Below are 19,790 nucleotides of genomic sequence, written 5' to 3' on the forward strand. Positions count from 1 at the left end.
TCTCCTTATTCTTTAAATCAGTTTCTCTTATTAGTACATGGAAAATTTAAAGTAGAGGAATAACTATCCAGAGATATTGACCCTGAAAGAACACTTTCAGAGTGGAAATCAATCTTTTCCTTAAAAGATTACATTTACAGAGTTGTTGTATTCCTTTTAATGGTGAAATTGCAAAAGGCACACTGGTGAGGATAAGAGAAAAAAATCACAGACCCTGAAAAATAGTCACTCTTCATCTTTATAATTGGAAGGATGTTGGACTTTGAACACTGAGAGCGTGACTCTGAGAATCTACAGGGAAATCAAATAAAAGCAATGACTGTTTCACCCTACTGTCATCTTTTAGTACACTTAAGCTATGTGACATTGCAAATTACAAAGTTCTGCTCAAGACACTGAGAATTTATTTTGAAAGATTTCTTTTTTTTTTTTTTTTTTTGGTGAATGAGAAACAAAGAGTAATTGATAACTATAACATGCTAAAGATTTTACCAGTTTAAGTATCTTTTTAAAAGCTGAATGGCTATGATTAAATTATGCCTTTGGTGAAAAATAAAAAGGAAGTCAAAGGAAAGAAGACACTGCTGGAAAGACAGAAATTGATTTCAAACTAAATAACTACAAATTTAGGGTTCCCTGGTGGCTCAGTGATAAAGAATCTGCCTGCCAATGCAGGAGACTGGGTCAGGAATATCCTCTGGAGAAGGAAATGGCAACCCACTGTGGCATTCTTGCCTGCAAAATTCCATGGGCAGAGGAGCCCAGGGGGCTACAGGCCATGGCGTCTCACAAGAACTGGACACGACCTAGCAACTAAACAACAATAACAAACTACAGATTTAATTCTCCAATAACTTACTAGAAATTGCAATAGGGAATCTGAAACAATGAGGGCCATGATATGCTAATGAAAGCTTTATTCAGACCATGAAGTGAGATAAAAGTTTTACACTTTTAGGAGTTTAAATTCAACATAATTTTGTGGGGTTTTTTTAAATTCTGCTTTTTCTAAAATTAATTCTTATGAAAATATTAATAGAAAAATGATCTATAGTAACCCCAGATATGTAGTTAACTTATGATTACCTAAACATTACAATTGCATTGTCACAAATAACTTGCTTTGAATTTTATTTTGTAATAATGTGTGTATATGTATGTTTTTATGTGTTCTTAATTGTGCACTTCCTAGTTTAATATTAGAAATTAGTATTCCCTGAGCTGACTCTCCTTTTAGGCAGCTAAAGACCTTGGAGGCCAGAAGCCAGTATAGGATTAACAATTTGTCATGGATAATCCACAAAGTAAATAAACCCAGTGTGAATAATTGAAGGTGGGTAGAGTTGTAACATGGGAGCTATTGAAATTTAATTTAAGATTAAGTTCTCCATAGTAAATTCCCTCTCGTTATCCAATAGCTGGAATAGGCTGACATGGATAACTCTCTAAATAGAGAGGTATTTGTGCATTATCAATGGTTTACCATCTTATCTGCAAACATATAGACTAACGCCTTGATACAGTGCTACTTGAGCAATCTGAGAAATGTGAAGTTTATCCATGAGTGCTTAGCCTCCTTTCAACTTTGAATAGATGGTTCAAAATACTTTCTGCATTTTAGTATTAAATATATGTATGTGTGAATTCTAAAATGTTCTAAACTGAGACTAAGAATGTGTAACTGAACATCATGAGAATACATTCATTTGTAAACTGAACTTACCTGTTTGACTAGTATAAAAATAACAAGGGATTGCTAAAGGCAGATTTAACGTTTGGATTACTTACAGTACTATACTAGCCTTTTCACCCTAATAATCTCTCTGGATAGTAGTCACTTTCCCACAGTTAAAATTGTACGTATAATAGGTTTCTGATTACTATTCTGCTACCATATTGTATACTATTCTGCTACCATATTAATCCAGACTCAACTATTGCTGATCAGATATTAAGATATTAATTATGTTTCTTTTTTTAGCTACTGTGATTTTTTTTCAAAATGTGACTGAAGTTGAGTCAGGGTATTTTAATTAAAATATTCTGTTTTTTTCTTAACAAGTTCCTGTTTTTCTAATTACAGGTTTCATATACACTGGTGAAGTTGTGCACCGAATGCTAACAGCCACACAGTACATAGCACCTTTAATGGCAAATTTTGATCCCAGTGTATCCAGAAATTCAACCGTCAGATATTTTGATAATGGTATGTGTTGGTTAGCCTATATTTTACTGAATATATACTTATAAACACTGATCATCAGATTCATATTAATATTTTTGTAATCTTGGGTTTAGACTGGATTTGTTAACTGTTTGATGCAAATAGCCTGAGGTAACAAATGTTATACTGCACCAATTAATACTATAGTAAGTGGATAAAGTATATGGTTAAATGTCACTCATGTATTCATTCATTCATTTGCTCATTTAACAAACATTTACTAACATGTATTAGGGAGTGTAATAAATGAGTTGCAGCAAACATTGTTTTGAACAAAGCTAACACATTTATTTGATGCTATTTGAATTAAGTCCTTCCTACTGAAAAGAAGTAAATAAGGAAAATTTTTTAGTTCTGATTTTTAGGTAGAGACAAGTGGCATAATATATTGATATTAAATTTCTAAAACTTATAAACTATTTGTATGTTTTGAAAATATAGGATAGTGTAGTAGTGAAGTCACTCAGTCGTGTCTGACTCTGCAATGCCATGGACTGTAGGCTATCAGGCTGCTCTGTCCTTGGGATTTTCCAGCCAAGAGTACTGAAGTGGGTTGCCATTTCCTTCTCCAGAAAATATAGGATAGTGAGTAATTAAAATTCACTTGGCCTTCCCAGATGGCTCAGTGGTAAAGAATCCACCTGCCAAGTCGATGTGAGTTTGATCCCTGGTAGGGAAGATCCTCTAGAGAAGGAAATGGCAACCCGGTCCAGTACAGAAATCCCATGGACAAACGAGCCTAGTGGCTACAGTCCATGGGGTTGCCAAAGAGTCAGACACAACTCAGCAACTAAACAACAAAATTCACTTAACGAAAAAGTTTTCCTGACTTTGAAATATGAAATAGAGCTGTTAAGTTTTATCGTATATACTGACCACAGTCTATCCCTACTACTTCTTTAGGGAAACATAAAATAGTCAAGGAAGACGTAGACTATGTCACTTCAGTTCAGTTCAGTTGTCACTAAATGCCCCCAAACCTAAGTAAGACATTTGTGTTCCTGAAAACATAAATGAATTTTCATGTCTACATCTTAGTGAAAGCTGTAACTATGATAGAAAAATAAATTATAGGAAAAGAGAGTTTGTTTTGGAAACTTAAAAATAGAAATTTCTGTACTCTTTAAAATACAAAAATATTATTTATTTCCCCAGATGAGAATCATCTTTTAAAAAATAGAAGCATGTGGCCTGAACAGAGCTATTTCTCCCCTTGCCAATGACCAAGGTCTCCCTATTAACCGTAGGGTAGCATAGACTTACTAGTGACCTCAGCTTTGGGAAAATGACATCACTTTGCTGAAAGAGATCTGACCAGTGTGATAAAGCCATTTTACAAGTCAAAATAGCAAAAGAGGAAGACAACTAAACACATTCAGATGTGCACTTTGAGAAACAGATTTCAAACAATTTGAATAACACCAAAGTGTGTTCCAATAAATGAAGTTAACTCTAAATGTTAACCATAATAATTATTTCCTTCTGTTATGTTAAGAACTGTTATATTCTGTCTTCCCGCTTAAAGGAAATTGAGGTACAAAGGGTCAAAGATATACAAGCAGATTTTGAGTATACTTTAGACAGAGCTACAGTGAACAACTTATCTGAAGCTTATCTCCTGAATCACCTAAGGAATCTACCCTATATAGTTAAGAAAGTTGAGTATTTTCCAAGCTTTGTCACTTACTAAATGATGTTGGGGACATTTAGTCATGGACACAAGCTTCTGATGATCAAGTTTTTATATCATTAACATCAAAATCATAAAATATATTGTCTCCTTCCTCATACACTCTCTCACATATCTTGTGCCTAAGTAGCGCCATAGTTAAATTTTACCTTTATTAAAATGATTTTGAAAAATTGATATGTGCCACTTCAACTGGATTCTAAAGGGCAGTGGCTATTTATAAGAAATGATTTTCTCTTGCATACCTGGCACAAGAACTCAATACACAGTAGGTCCTCAATAATTACACAATGAATGAATAAATGAAAAAAATTAAGTACATAAAATGATTTTTAATTCTGAGACTTGTGAAAGTACAAATACTCAAGAACTATTACATTTTTACTTTATTGAAATATCTTCTGTGTAGTAATCAATGGGAATACTGAGTTCTCATAATAATAAAAGCTAGTAATTTCTGTGTTTTATTAAATGATAGAAGCACTTTTCAATATTGTAAGGATCTTTACAAAGTCCTTTCATACCAGAGCAACTTACTGAAATATTTCCAATTCTGATTGGTTAGGGTCATTGAAGGAGTGCTTAAGGATGGGAAACTCAGCATTTTAGGAAAGCAAAACTTCTCTAAGGAGACAGCAGCAGTTTAGAACATTTCTTCTAAGATAACATTTCTGCAAGTATTAAAGCACTGCTGCTGCTGCTAAGTCACTTCAGTCGTGTCCGACTCTGTACGGCCCCATAGACAGCAGCCAGTCAGGCTCCCCCATCCTTGGGATTCTCCAGGCAAGAATTCTGGAGTGGGTTGCCATTTCCTTCTCCAATGCATGAAAGTGCAAAGGGAAAGTGAAGTCACTCAGTCGTGTCCAACTCTTAGCGACCCCATGGACTGCAGCCTACCAGGCTCCTCCATCCATGGGATTTTCCAGGCAAGAGTACTGGAGTGGGGTGCCATTGCCTTCTCCCATAAAAGCACTAGGTTTTAAAAATCAGACGATGCTTCCAGATATGATAGCCAGCCTAGATAACCACTGGAGTGTAAGGAAGTCACAGAATATTAATACACAAGAACTAGAAAAGTTATAAAGCTAAATCTTTTATTAGAAATATAATTTGATGGCTCATAAATAGCAGACTAGAAGCATAATTCTTAGCGAAATCATAAACCTAATCAAACATAGAATCAGAAAATTTGGAGTTAACAGTGACCTTAAATGCCCCTAGATCAGCCTACTTGCCTTGTTTAGTTTTGGAGTTTAAAAAATCGGCATCCACTACTGATCAGAAAGTATGATCACCCTAGCAATACTAAGTTCCAGCTGCTCAGTTCCATTAAGCACATAGGACAGTGCAGCAACTCATATAGTCTGTAACATGAACTTAAGTAACAACTTCAGCTCCACCAGGAGGAACTGTGCCATTAGATTTTGTGTCCATCATCAGAGAAACAACAAATGATTGTCAGTCATAAGCCAAGAGACGCACCACTCTAACCCAGCTCTTTGGTAAATTCCATGCTTGAGTCCAAGGTTTGCTCTTGACAGATTATTCTCCTACATCATAGCTGACCGAAGAAATGTTTTTGATTCACTTATCTAGTTGCTTCCTGTGTTAGGTGCTACCTAGAGAGCAATATGTGATCATTATCTGCTAAGAGAAAAATAAGATTGTAGCTCTAGAAGTCGCTCTCCCTAACCTGTGGACTATTAGATTTAATAACAGATGAAACTTGAAATATTGATCATTTCATAAAACAAAATAGAGATATGTAGGTAATTTTAAAATTTAAGGATAACATTTACACTCAACTAATCTTACTAGTGGGCTTCTCTTGTGGCTAAGTAGTAAAGAATCCACCTACCAATGCAGGAGAGGCAACAGACAGGGGTTCGATTCCTAGGCCGAAAAGATTGCCTGGAGGAGGAGATGGCAAGCCACTCCAATATTCTTGCCTGGAGAATTCCATGGACAGAGGAGCCTGGTGGGCTACATTCCATCAAGTCACAGAGTCAGACACTATTTAGCAACTAAACAATAGCAATCTTACCGGTAGAACCACTTAAATTAACAAATGTTGGAGGAGCTGTGATAGGACATAATATGAAACTTATTCCCACATTTTAGTGTTATGTTTAAAAGCCTGCTATAATAGTATGTGGAGAATATCATCATCAGAATTTGCATTAAAAACATTTAATTACTCAAAAAGAGGTAGACCTCTTTTATGCACAAGAATTTGCAGAAACTATGTATTTGGGAGCTGAATGCAGAAATCTCTAGAAAGTGAAAATTAGTCTTCCCATGTTGCAGAAGATACAGGTTCAAGCAGACTGTGTCCAAGGTCACACAAAAAGTTTGAGAGGCAGGACCCACGTCTAGATCATCTGCCTGCCAATTCGGTGTTTTCTCTGCACCATCAAAGTGCTGATTAAAATTAGTGTAGATAGAAATTAGCAAGGATACGAATTAGGAGGAGACCAGATGTTGAAAGTTGTGGACACGTGTGAAGGAAAAGAAGCAGTTTTTAAGAGGCATTTTATGATCAGAAGACCCTTTTACTTCTACAGTTATGGAAAATTTCCTGGCTATTACTATCCTCTTGCCTTTTCCAGTTTAAAAAAAAATAATAATACTAGAGATACAGAGATGCCCGTGAAAGGAAGAGACATGGGTTTTCACTTAAAACAGGGCTATGTCTTAGGTGCTGCTTAAACATACCAAGATAAAAGTCAAAAATAATGTGTTTACTTATAAAGTTTTACCTCAAAGAAACAAATATTTTTTGTATTTAAACTGTACAATGTGATAATTTGATATATGTATACACTGGAAAAGAATTTCTACCATCAAATTAACTAACATATTCATCCCCTAATGTATGTACCTTTTGTTTTTCTGATATGAACTCTTTAGGTTTTATTCTCAGTAAATTTTGATTATATTATATATACAGTGTTGGGCTTCCCCTGTGGCAAATCCACCTGTAATGCAGGAGACATGGGTTAGATCTATGGGTCAGGAAGATTCCCCTGGAGAAGGGAATGGCTATCTACTCCAGTATTCTTGTCCAGAATTGAATCTCATGGATGGAGGAGGCTGGCAGGCTACAGTCCATGGAGTCGCAACGTTGGACATGACTGGAGCGACTCAGCAAGCACACGTACCTCCAGTGCCAGACACTGTAGTAACTGTGTTATACATCAGATCCTCAGACCTTATTTGTTATATCAGTGAAAGTTGGTATCCTTTTGTTAGCATTTCCGTTTGCCCCAGACTCTAGTCCCTGCTTTGTTTTAAGGTTTCACATGAACGTGATACCATGAAGCTTTTCTCTTTCTCTTTTTGGCTTATTTCACTTAGCTTAATGCCCCTCCAGATTCATCCTTGTTGTCTCATTGGTGGCTATTAAGCTGTGTTTCAATTAATATTTCATGTTAATAATTTTATAGTAAACATTGGCAGATTGACTTATCAGACTGTGGTATATAGCACTAAAGATTCATCCCAGTGTACTTTAAGAGGGCTTCAGAAATCTTAGCCTGGGGCACTAAAGCTGCCTTGCAACCTTCTAGAAGCAATACTACAAAGACAGAAATGCAGGCACTGTGAATAAAAGAAGAAAATTCCCATTAGTGTTAAAGAAATTTCTTCAGCATGGAAGAGTATAATTGGAAATATGGAAGAGACAGCAAGTCTGTTATAAGTGATGCTAGCTTCCCTGAATGTGTTCCTTTCTCTCTCAGCATTTGTCAAATGTATTTGAAGTTCATTCAAGTCACTTGGGTTGCATTTTGAAAGTGGCTCGTGGAAATTTAAGCAGACAGTAAACCCATTAACTTTAATGGACTTCCTAAGGCAAAATTCCCCCATACTGGGCTCAATATTAACCTCAGTATGAGGTTAGATTTAGAGAATACTCAATTCTTTATAAATATCCCAAATGCTATTTCAGTAACAGAATTCCAATTAACTATCTACAATGCAAGTAGCACAACTACTAGATGAGAAAGTTAGATCCATGCTTTGGTGAAGATTCCCACCAGAACTGATTATTTTTCTCATCGCATTTCTCTGTTCCAATGGGGTTTATAGGCACAGCACTTGTTGTCCAATGGGACCATGTACATCTCCAGGATAATTACAACCTGGGAAGCTTCACATTCCAAGCAACCCTCCTCATGGATGGACGCATCATCTTTGGATATAAAGAAGTAAGTAATATATTGATGAGTTCTTTCCCCTTTGACCTTTGACCTCTCTTTCATTTTCTCCAAGTGTCAAGAAAAGGACATTTAACATTCATGAACCTCAAGTCATTTTCTCACCTCTTGATTTCTTTTGCTTTATTAAAAAAATACAATTTTAAAAATCTGCTGGATAACACTAGTTATTTGGGGGTTTTATTTTTGCATTCTGATATCTTTGGCATTATGACCCTTGAATTTCATTAAAATTATTAAATAATTATATTCTTGTGATAGTATAATGAAATATCTCTGAGAAAATAAAATATTCCCAATTGGAAGGATTTTCATCTAAATCTGATTGTTTATGTTTATATTATTTGTTTTTGCCTCATCAACTTCTATGACATCTTTTGACTCTAATATCAAAGTGTTAATAGACATGAAGATTAGTGTGGCTCAATGACCCAATACTGAGAGCGTTCCAGAACAGCTGAGGCCACAAGTCCCTTGGCTAGTGTTTATTGCTACCTGATAGAAAAGATTAGGGCTTCCCCAGTGACTCAGTGGTAAAGAATCCGCTGGCAATGCAGGAGACACAGGAGACGTGGGTTCGATCCCTGGGTCAGGAAGATCCCCTGGAGGAGGGCATGGCCACCCACTCCAGCGTTCTTGCCTGAGAATCCCATGGAGAGAGCAGCCTAGTCAGCTACAGTGCATAAAGTCCCGACAAGTCGGATATAACTGAAGGGACTAAGTATGCATGCAAGAAAGATTAATTAGAGATCTAAGTAACAGAATGAATAAGGAAATTTAAACTTTGTTTCATTTCCCCAAGTTGACAGAGAATAGAAATTGACTAGATTGTAACCTTAAATTTACAGAATGTCTAAATTAGAATAATAGCATGTTTGATTTAAAACTCTGTTGACAATGTAATTAAGATCTATTAGACAACCTAAACTTTGGGAGAAAGCAGCAAAGAATTTAAGAATAAAGTTTCAGAAGTATCAGAAATGATGTTTTAGGCAGTCACTAGTCATGAGAGAAATTCTGACAATGTGAATTGATAATGGACATTATTGACCATGTCTTAATAAGTATTTATAATACTGCAATACTGACTCACCATCTTATTTCCAACTGAAGGGTTATTTTTCCCTTGGGAAATGAATCCCTGACTCTAAAAAGGATGCCAATGATTTTAAAAGGATTCACTTTGGTCACGTCTTCTGAAATCTATCTTTTCTATAAAGTGAGGGATGGTTATGTTTCAGTTAAATAGGCCAACTTTTGGAAATCTCATAACCGTGTTAAATGTTTCCATTCCTTTGAAGAATTCTCCCATGTGGAATTAATCATTTACTTGGGGCAATAGTGAACATAGAATAGAAGAGAAGTTCTACTCTGCTTGTTGCATCCTCACCCAAAGCTGTTTTGATATCATAGCCCACCTGCTCCTTACATCACGCTCCTTGGAATCTGAGAGAATATTGCTTAAAGGGACTTATGCATTTCTAGTTTTCATTGTAATCTGGTGTATTGCTGGAACTGCCAAGTAATGTTATGCAATGTTCTTTTCGACATTGTAACTAACAGTGGTAAAATTTCTGGAAAGATGAAGAGTCAGAAAGTCTAGAATCTGAAATCTCACTAACTGTAGGCTTTGTCAAAACAGAGGTTTGTGTTCTTATTGTGGTCTCTCTCTCTCTCTAAACCTTATTATCAAAATTGTCATCTTTATTTATACTGTTCTCAATGGGTGTCTCACATTGCATAGTAACAGTTTATTTTTCCTATTCTCTCTTTGTAGTAAGGTTGATATTTTTTTAATGTCCTTTTCTTTTCTTTATTTAACTGAAGAGAAATTTTCCATTATGATTTTCCTATTTTGTCATGGGAATATTAAGCTGAGAGGCAATTTTAACACTTTCTTGATATTCCCAGACTATCAGTCCTTGTGAATTTAGAGTTCTAAAAGAAGTCATTGCTTTATCATTTGCCTTGCTGTCCTTTCTCCTTCCTGGTTAAAAACCAGTTACTTATTTTCTATTCTACCTTTTTCTTCCTGATAACTGTCTTGTATTTTATTTTTCTAAGGCAAGGTTGCTTGTAAAATTTGCCACAGTAAAGATCCTCCTGCCCATTTGAGGTGACAGCTAGGTGCTCCCAGCCTTTCTATAAAAGCATTTATAATTTTGGTAGTGTAACATAGTTGTTTGCCTAATGTATTATCCTTGACAAAGTGCTTACACACACATGATAGTTTTCAATTCTTCAGCAATATCTTATATTCTTATCCTTTCACAAAGGCACTGGTACATAGAAGGTGTTTAACAAATGTGTGTGGCTTGATTATGGAGTTAGGTCATACACAATTACCTTGATTTTATAGCTATGCAGACAGAAAGGTTAATTGATATGCCTGAGGTTACAGAGCTACCTATGGACAATCCAGAACAATATTCTTTAATGTGGTGACCCTAGGACACCTCAACGTTTTTTTCTTTCCCAAGAAGATTATGTACAAGTCACAAATCTATTTCTCATTTCTTTCATTTCAATAAATATGTTTTAATGTTCGCTTTTTAATGATCTTTCCACTGGACTCCAATATATTACACAATTATAGTCCCATAAAGTCAGGAGTTAAGCTATAGAGCAAATGAAATTGAAAGAATATAAAGGAGTATAATTTTGTAATCCTGTTCTGATTAAATATACAGAACTAAAATTATTTTCTAATTTTTAAAATAATTTTATTTGTTTATTTTATTTATTGCTCTGCCAGGACTTTGTTGCTGTGAGGGCTTTCCTCTAGCTGCGGAGAGCAGGGGCTACTCTCTACTTGTGGTGTGCAGGTTTTAGCTTCGCTTGTGGCCAAGGACCTGCTCTAGGGCATGCAGGCTTCAGCAGTTGTCACGTGGACCTAGTAGTTGTGGCTCCCAGGGTCTAGAGCACAGACTCAATAGTTGTGGCACCCAAGATTAGTGGCTCTGCCCACAGGTGGGATCTTCCAGGATTAGGGATGGAACCAGTGTCTCCTGCATTGGCAGGCATTCTTCACTGCTGAGCCACCAGGAAAGACCCTATTTTGTTAATTTTTTAAAAAATGAAAAGAAGTTGTACATAAGTGAAAATCATGATAAAAACATAGATCCTTTCTCAGATAAATGGAATTTGGAAAAATCAAATTACCATTTTCTGTTCTGTTAATAGGAATAACTAGCTGTCATAATAGAACCCAGATTCAGTATATTTTTTTAAGTTATCACTGAATAGTGATATTTGTTTGCGTTACAATTATTGTTGTTAGTCGCTAAGAAGTGAAGTGAAGTCACTCAGGCGTGTCTGACTCTTTGTGACCCCATGGACTGTTGCCTACCAGGCTCCATCCATGGGATTTTCCAGGCAAGAATACTGGATTGGGTTGCCATTTCCTTCTCCAGGGGATCTTCCCGACCCAGGGATCGAACCCGGGTCTCCCACATTGCAGACAGACGCTTTACCGTCTGAGCCACCAGGGAAGCCCTGTTAATCAGTAAGTTGTGTCCAACTCTTTTGCAACCCCATGGGCTGTAGCCCATCAGGCTTCTGTGTCATGGGATTTCCCCAGGTAAGGATACTGGAGTGGGTTGTCATTTCCTTCTCCAGGGGATCTTCCCAACCCAGGGATGAAAGCCAGGTCTTCTGCATTGGTAGGTGGATTCTTTACCACTGAGCCATCAGGAGAGCTCTTGATTATAGTACAGACCTGAAATTCTTGGTCTGTTGATAATGTAACAAGGAAGCTGCCTGTTCACACACACACACAAAAATTTTCCAAAAACACTACAGATTTGAAACCAGAGTTCTTACAGTTCTTTATGCTGCCTGCCCTAGTATACTGTCATATTTTAGGAGTTGCATTTCTCTAACTTGTTTCATCTTTCTTCTCCTATTATATTTTGAATTTATTGCTACTTCAGATACAGACTCGGAAAGGAAGTGATCCATTTTGTGACTATTGTAAATTTGATTATTTTTTTTTCACCAGTTCATGGGAAATTTCAGACAATACGATTAAAAAGAAAAGTCATGCAGTCTTTTTACATGGCCATAGAGGAATACATGTCCCACCTTAGAGTTAGTCTACTTTATCCATTTTCATGGTTGAACACCAATACTTATTATCTCATCCTGCAGCAAATTTTAGAGGAAGTATATATAGAGGAACTTTACTGTTCATTAGGTAAAATTACTTTTTAATCTTTTCTACCATATCAGTATTTCATCCTAATGTTCCTTAGTGTAACATTTACTGTTTCTATGGCAGAATGCATAATTAATAAATCATTGCCAATTAGTTGTAGGTTTAACTGGAAACCTAAATGCATTTTTAAAATTTCTTTGAGGACTATTTCTCTTACTTAAACTGTAATGATCCTTCATTCATGGTAATCATCCTGAAAGTATTAAAAGATGAACACTTAGTGAGCTTGTAAAATTTATAGGAAAAATAAATAAATAATTCAAGGGAAAAGGAGAAAGCCAAAAAGAACTGAACAGTGAAACAATTGCCATTTAGGTATGAAGTGATTTGCTGTTATGGCTATAGCTGTATATGCAAGAATGCTTAACATGTGTTAATATAATGTATATGCATCCCAGAAACTATATATATATGTGTGTGTGTGTGTATATATATATAATCATAAGGGATTTGATTTAGGTCATACCTCAATGGTCTAGTGGTCTTCCCCACTTTCTTCAGTTTAAGTCTGAATTTGGCAATAAGGAGTTCATGATCTGAGCCACAGTCAGCTCCTGGTCTTGCTTTTGTTGACTGTATAGAGCTTCTCCATCTTTGGCTGCAAAGAATATAATCAATCTGATTTTGGTATTTACCATCTGGTGATGTCCATGTGTAGAGTCTTCTCTTGTGTTGTTGGAAGAGGGTGTTTGCTATGACCAGTGCATTTTCTTGGCAAAACTCTGTTAGTCTTTGCCCTGCTTCATTCTGTATTCCAAGGCCAAATTTGTCTGTTACTCCAGGTGTTTTATGACTTCCTACTTTTGCATTCCAGTCCCCTATAATGAAAAGGACATCTTTTTTGGGTGTTAGTTCTAAAAGGACTTGTAGATCTTCATAGAATCATTCAACTTCAGCTTCTTCAGTATTACTGGTTGGGGCGTAGACTTGGATTACTGTGATATGGAATGGTTTGCCTTGGAAACGAACAGAGATCATTCTGTCATTTTTGAGATTGCATCCAAGTACTGCATTTCAGACTCTTTTGTTGACCATGATGGACTGCAGCCATGAAATTAAAAGACACTTACTCCTTGGAAGAAAAGTTATGACCAACCTAGATAGCATATTGGAAAGCAGAGACATTACTTTGCCAACAAAGGTCCGTCTAGTCAAGGCTATGGTTTTTCCAGTGGTCATGTATGGATGTGAGAGTTGGATTGTGAAGAAAGCTGAGCGCCAAAGAATTGATGCTTTTTAACTGTGATGTTGGAGAAGACTCTTGAAGAGTCCCGTAGACTGCAAGGAGGTCCAACCAGTCCATTCTGAAGGAGATCAGCCCTGGGATTTCTTTGGAAGGAATGATGCTAAAGCTGAAACTCCAGTACTTTGGCCACCTCGTGCAAAGAGTTGACTCATTGGAAAAGACTCTGATGATGGGAGGGATTGGGGGCAGGAGGAAGAGGGGACTACAGAGGATGAGATGGCTGGATGGCATCACTGACTCAATGGACGTGAGTCTGAGTGAACTCCAGGAGTTGGTGATGGACAGGGAGGCCTGGCAGGCCACAATTCATGGGGTCGCAAAGAGCTGGACATGACTGAGCAACTGAACTGAACTGAACTGATGTGTGTGTGTATATATATATATATAATTTATTTGATAAACGTATCATACAGGGTTCAGAAAACCCAGATGCCATAAAATGCTAATTATAAACTATCAAGAAATAACTCCAAGAAAAATGTAGATACAGATGTTTTTATATCCTATCATATCACTTCCCTCTATTTTAAAATACATAAAGTGCAAAATTATATCTGCATGGCTTTATTTAGGATCTAATCATTTGCATGTATACATTTTTGTTATCTCACATACTAAAGCTCCCCAATATCTTCATTTCCTCAAACTTCCCACAGTACAAGAAAATGACAGATTGAACCATTCTTCCTTTATAATATTAGGAGTGAAAATAAATAAATAAAGTAGCAAGGAAGTAAGAATCAATGACCTACAAGAAATAATTATATTTAAAACAGAAAGTTTATACTAATGCTGCCCTGCAACTAGTGGGCTATGTTGTCCTTGGACAAGATATTTGATCTTCCTGGGTGCATTTTCTCCTTCCAAGCCCCACTTCCCTTTAATCTTTGAGATGACATGGAGAGGTTTGTTTCACACAGGGCTACTGTCCATATCAGGCCATATCCCATTTCTCTGCTCTGAGGATTCCAGAACCTAAGAGCTAATTTGTCCTTGAGGCAAAAGGTCTTGTACTTTCCCTAGGTCTCCCCAAATCCAGGGTATGCTTCCTAATCCCATTTCCTTTCCTTTGGTGTTTTATTCCCAACTGTTTAGGCAAATTCCCTTATCCAGCTATCATATCAGAAGAACTCCCCATTATGGTTTTGATTATCCTGAGCCAAGTTGTACAGGCTTCTTCAGGGAGCACCTGCCTCACTCTCTTCTTTTAACAGATGTTCCAACTCTAGTTTGTCAGTTCAGTAATGGGCTGTCTTTAAGTCAGAGGGCTCAGTGATGTGTATTTAAAACATGGATATGTTAAGTTCAGTTCATTCACTCTGTCGTGTCTGACTCTTTGAGACCCCATGGACTGAAGCACACCAGGCTTCCCTGTCTATCACCAGCTCCCGGAGCTTGCTCAAACTCATGTCCATTGAGTCAGTGATGCCATCCAACCACCTGATCCAATGGATATGTTGCCCACATCTAAATATTTGAAGATTTCACATAAAAATATAGATTTGCCTCCTTTCTTGAGAAATCAGAAGCCCTGGAACACTCATCCTACATTTCCACTCAGTGGCGATTGGCTAGAAAATTTACTCTTGGTGTGCTCTCTCCAATGTCTCCCTCATCAATTTCTTCTTTCCTACCCTAGACCATTTCTAACTTATGTAGAAATGAAGTTGGAAGCCCCTCTTTTAATATAGAGCTGTTCTTGTCAATTTCATCCTGTTGTCTGCTTCCAGATTTTCTATGGGGTACAATCGTGAAAATGAGAGTAGGAAGCATTTTAAGAATATAGCTTTAGGGACTTCCTTGTGGTCCAGTGGTTAAGAATCCACCTTCCAATGCAGGTGCTGTGTTGAGGAACTAAGATCCTACATGCTGCAGGGCAACCTAGTCCAAGTGCCACAACTAAGGCTTGATGTAGCCAAATAAGTAAATAAATAATTTTTAATAATAATATTAAAAATAATATATCTTTAACTTATGGTTCATCTTTGCTTTCAGGCCATTAAGTGCATTGCTTAATAGCTGGCATATGAAAAGCATTCAGAAACTGAAAGCCAGAAGCAAATTAAAACAATTGTGAGAACTGGCAGCGATATTCAGGAAAGCAAATGGATGTTTGTATTGTCAAATTTAACTGAAAGCCCTGCTGTTCAAATGTAGTTTTCAGACAACTAAGCCCTAATACTCAGGACTTTATGTGTTGCTTTGATAGTAATAAAAGAGAGCATGACTTTTAAAAATTGGATGCCCTACTGCATAAGGAGAAGCCCAATTAGATTTTTAAGGAAGATGAGGTAGGAAGTTAAGGGTTAAGTGAAGGTAAGTGGTTAAAATTGTAAGCTTTGGGATTTTTTTAAGGTACATGTATAAGCTCTTAGACAGCACATTGCTGATTAGCAAGTGAACAAAAATGAGTTTAAAGTAATTCTTCTCCAGTTGCATTCTGCTAGGCATATGATTCATACTTGGGAGCACATGCTCTGCAATCAGACCCTTGCTGAGATGCTGTGCTGCCTATTAGATAGATAGCTGGGCCATAATGGAAACAAATGAATGTTTTGGCAAGGTTTGCAGGGCAGAACACAGAAAAAATAAAATTCTGTTCCCTCGCATGCTGTTACCTACCTAACTGTTATAGAGACAGACATAAAAGTTCACGTTTTCAGTACTGTGTCTGGCCCTCGTGTCCTGGAGAATGATACCACAGATGGAAAAGGGAATAACTTCTATCTTTGAATCTTCCGCCAAAACCCCGCATGCTCTGCCCTAAGCTGACGCCTGATACCATTTTCCTGCCTTAATTTCACCTAGTTATTCCAACTCTTTTCTGCCTCCATACTTCATTTGCTTCACTGTATCATTTCTAGAAAAAAAATTATACTTACTTAAATAACAAACTTATCTGTGTCATATGAAATGGAAGGAAAATTAAAACACCTTAAAAGAAAAGAATTGACAAATGCTTGTGTAAGCCGAAGTGGGAGCATATTTTAACTGGTGTTAACACTCCTTTTCTGTATCAGTCCTGTGGAATGTATATCATTGTAAAACCTGTTCTTAGAAATTTATGATTCATTACAAATCATACAGAGGTCAAGTGAAAATTAAGCTTAGCTTTAATCATAAAAAGGTGAGTATTATAGGCTTTTGAAAATAATGAAGCCACATTTTTAAAAAGCTGGTTCAGAGATTGTATGCAGATTGGCTTCCTGACTGACATCCCCAGGAACTAACTTAGGAGACATTTTAAGGATGAATATAAATTTGGAGAAAGGATAGCTTCCATAAGTAGAGTTTCAGAGTTTTTGTTCTTGGACATTACCCTTGGCTATGGCTTCTCTGACTTGGGTAATTTGTATCCAATACCTAGTCTGCTATAGAGTAGGGGACTGTGACACTATGACAGGTCCTTTCTTGTGCTAATTTTGTGCACTCTCAGCTCTAACTCGAGACAGTTTATTTGTATACATATGCATACACACAGTTGCTTTGTTGATGTTAGTAAAAAAAAAAAAAAAATGTTCATTTTAAATGTAGCTTTAGCCGTGCTCCTGATTTAGCTTAACAAATTGCCTCTCATTATAAGCTGTGAAGCCTGGCCTGACTCACTCACAGGGAGCTCACATGGCCCAATTACTTGCTGCAGTAAGTGAGTAGATGAACCATCTTTATGCTGAACAACTCCACACCTTTGAGGTTTTGAAGTGAAAAGATAACAGCCCAAGAAGGCAAAGTGGAAAAGATAAGGTGGTATCAGGTGAAGAGAGGCAGACGTGTTCCTGAAAGAAATCTAAGAGAAAGCCTACACTTGGCCTCATTAATCTTTTCCCAAATTAAGCATTTCATTCAATTGATAAAAGTGGTTTTATTCTAAACATGATATGTAATCATTTCCTAAAAGACTTGGCTGGCCTCTAGGAAAATGTGGAGAGTCAAAAGCTTCTTGTACATTTTCATGTTAATATCTAATCAGGATAAAATAGCAGAGTTTTAGAAATTCTATGCTTTTATTCATGCACTGTATAAAATGTGAAAGAAGAGCGTTCGAGGCCAGTGGTATTACAGTCCTCTTCCCTTTCCATCGCTTCTTGCCCCTAGTCTCCTCCTTCTCTGGACCCTTCTATGCTGCTCTTCACAGCTGTCCTCTCTGTACAAGCAGAGGACACTGTGCTCATAGCCAGCAATGGGAATGAACTCTGAAGGTGTGCAGTACACTGGCTCCGATGAAAAGCAGGAGGCCATTTTTCTTGCTACTAATGAAGCAGGGCAAAGACTAACAGAGTTTTGCCAAGATAATGGACTAGTCATAGCAAACACCCTCTTCCAACAACACAGAGAAGACTCTACACATGGACATCACCAGATGGTCAACACCGAAATCAGATTGATTATATTCTTTGCAGCCAAAGATGGAGAAGCTGTATACAGTCAACAAAAACAAGACCAGGAGCTGACTGTGGCTCAGATCATGAACTCCTTATTAACAAATTCAGACTTAAATTGAAGAAAGCAGGGAAAACCGCTAGACCATTCAGGTATGACCTAATTCAAATCCCTTATGATTATACAGTGGAATTGAGAATTAGATTTAAGGGCCTAGATCTGATAGATAGAGTGCCTGATGAACTATGGAATGAGGTTCGTGACATTGTACAGGAGACAGGGATCAAGACCGTCCCCATGGAAAAGAAATGCAAAAAAGCAAAATGGCTGTCTGGGGAAGCCTTACAAATAGCTGTGAAAAGAGCTGTGAAGAGAAGTGAAAAGCCAAGGAGAAAAGGAAAGATATAAGCATCTAAATGCAGAGTTCCAAAGAATAGCAAGAAGAGTTAAGAAAACCTTCTTCAGCAATCAATGCAAAGAAAGAGGAAAACAACAGAAATGGAAAGACTAGAGATCTCTTCAGGAAAATTAGAGATATCAAGGGAACATTTCATGGAAAGATGGGCTTGATAAAGGACAGAAATGGTCTGGACCTAACAGAAGCAGAAGATATTAAGAAGAGATGGCAAGAATACACAGAAGAACTGTACAAAAAGGATCTTCATGACCCAGATAATCACGATGGTGTGATCACTCATCTAGAACCAGACATCCTGGAATGTGAAGTCAAGTGAGCCTTAGAAAGCATCACTACAAACAAAGCTAGTGGAGGTGATGGAATTCCAGTGGAGCTGTTTCAAATCCTGAAAGCTGATGCTGTGAAAGTGCTCCACTCAATATGCCAGCAAATGTGGAAAACTCAGCAGTGGCCACAGGACTGGAAAAGGTCAGTTTTCATTCCAATTGCAAAGAAACACAATGCCAAAGAATGCTCAAACTACCACATAATTGCACTCATCTCACATGCTAGTAAAGTAATGCTCAAAATTCTCCAAGCTAGGCTTCAGCAATACGTGAACCATGAACTTCCTGATGTTCAAGCTGGTTTTAGAAAAGGCAGAGGAACCAGAGATCAAATTGCCAACATCTGCTGGATCATGGAAAAACAAGAGGGTTCTGGAAAAACATCTATTTCTGCTTTATTGACTATGCCAAAGCCTTTCTGTGGATCACAATAAACTGTGGAAAATTCTGAGAGAGATGGGAATACCAGACCACCTAACCTGTCTCCTGAGAAATCTGTATGCAGGCCAGGAAGCAACAGTTAGAACTGGACATGGAACAACAGACTGGTTCCAAACAGGAAAAGGAGTACGTCAAGGCTCTATATTGTCACCCTGCTTATTTAACTTATATGCAGAGTACATCATGAGAAATGCTGAACTGGAAGAAACACAAGCTGGAATCAAGATTGCCGGGAGAAATATCAATAACCTCAGATATGCAGATGACACCACCCTTATGGTAGAAAGTGAAGAGGAACTAAAAAGCCTCTTGATGGAAGTGAAAGAGGAGAGTGAGAAAGTTGGTTTAAAGCTCAACATTCAGATAATGAAGATCATGGCATCTGGTCCCATCACTCCATGGGAAATAGATGGGGAAACAGTGGAAACAGTGTCAGACTTTATTTTTTTGGGCTCCAAAATCACTGCAGATGGTGATTGCAGCCAGTAAATTAAAAGATGCTTACTCCTTGGAAGAGAAGTTATGACCAACCTAGATAGCATATTCAAAAGCAGAGACATTACTTTGCCGACTAAGGTCTGTCTAGTCAAGGCTATGGTTTTTCCAGTGGTCATGTATGGATGTGAGAGTTG

General features: G+C 37.3%; 1 protein-coding gene across 3 annotated transcripts in view; it reads left to right on the forward strand.

Annotated features, from left to right (window-relative positions):
- PLXDC2 (plexin domain containing 2) overlaps nucleotides 1–19,790 on the forward strand; it is a 449,542-nt gene that overhangs the window by 306,541 nt on the left and 123,211 nt on the right. For all 3 annotated transcript variants that reach the window (XM_052650669.1, XM_052650668.1, XM_052650670.1), the window contains exons 5-6: nucleotides 2,084–2,206; nucleotides 8,004–8,122. In XM_052650669.1, the coding sequence (XP_052506629.1) occupies nucleotides 2,084–2,206; nucleotides 8,004–8,122 (242 nt within the window). The remainder of the gene's footprint in view (nucleotides 1–2,083; nucleotides 2,207–8,003; nucleotides 8,123–19,790) is intronic.

The sequence above is a fragment of the Budorcas taxicolor genome, chromosome 13, assembly GCF_023091745.1.
Source record: "Budorcas taxicolor isolate Tak-1 chromosome 13, Takin1.1, whole genome shotgun sequence".
Classification (NCBI taxonomy): Eukaryota; Metazoa; Chordata; class Mammalia; order Artiodactyla; family Bovidae; genus Budorcas; species Budorcas taxicolor.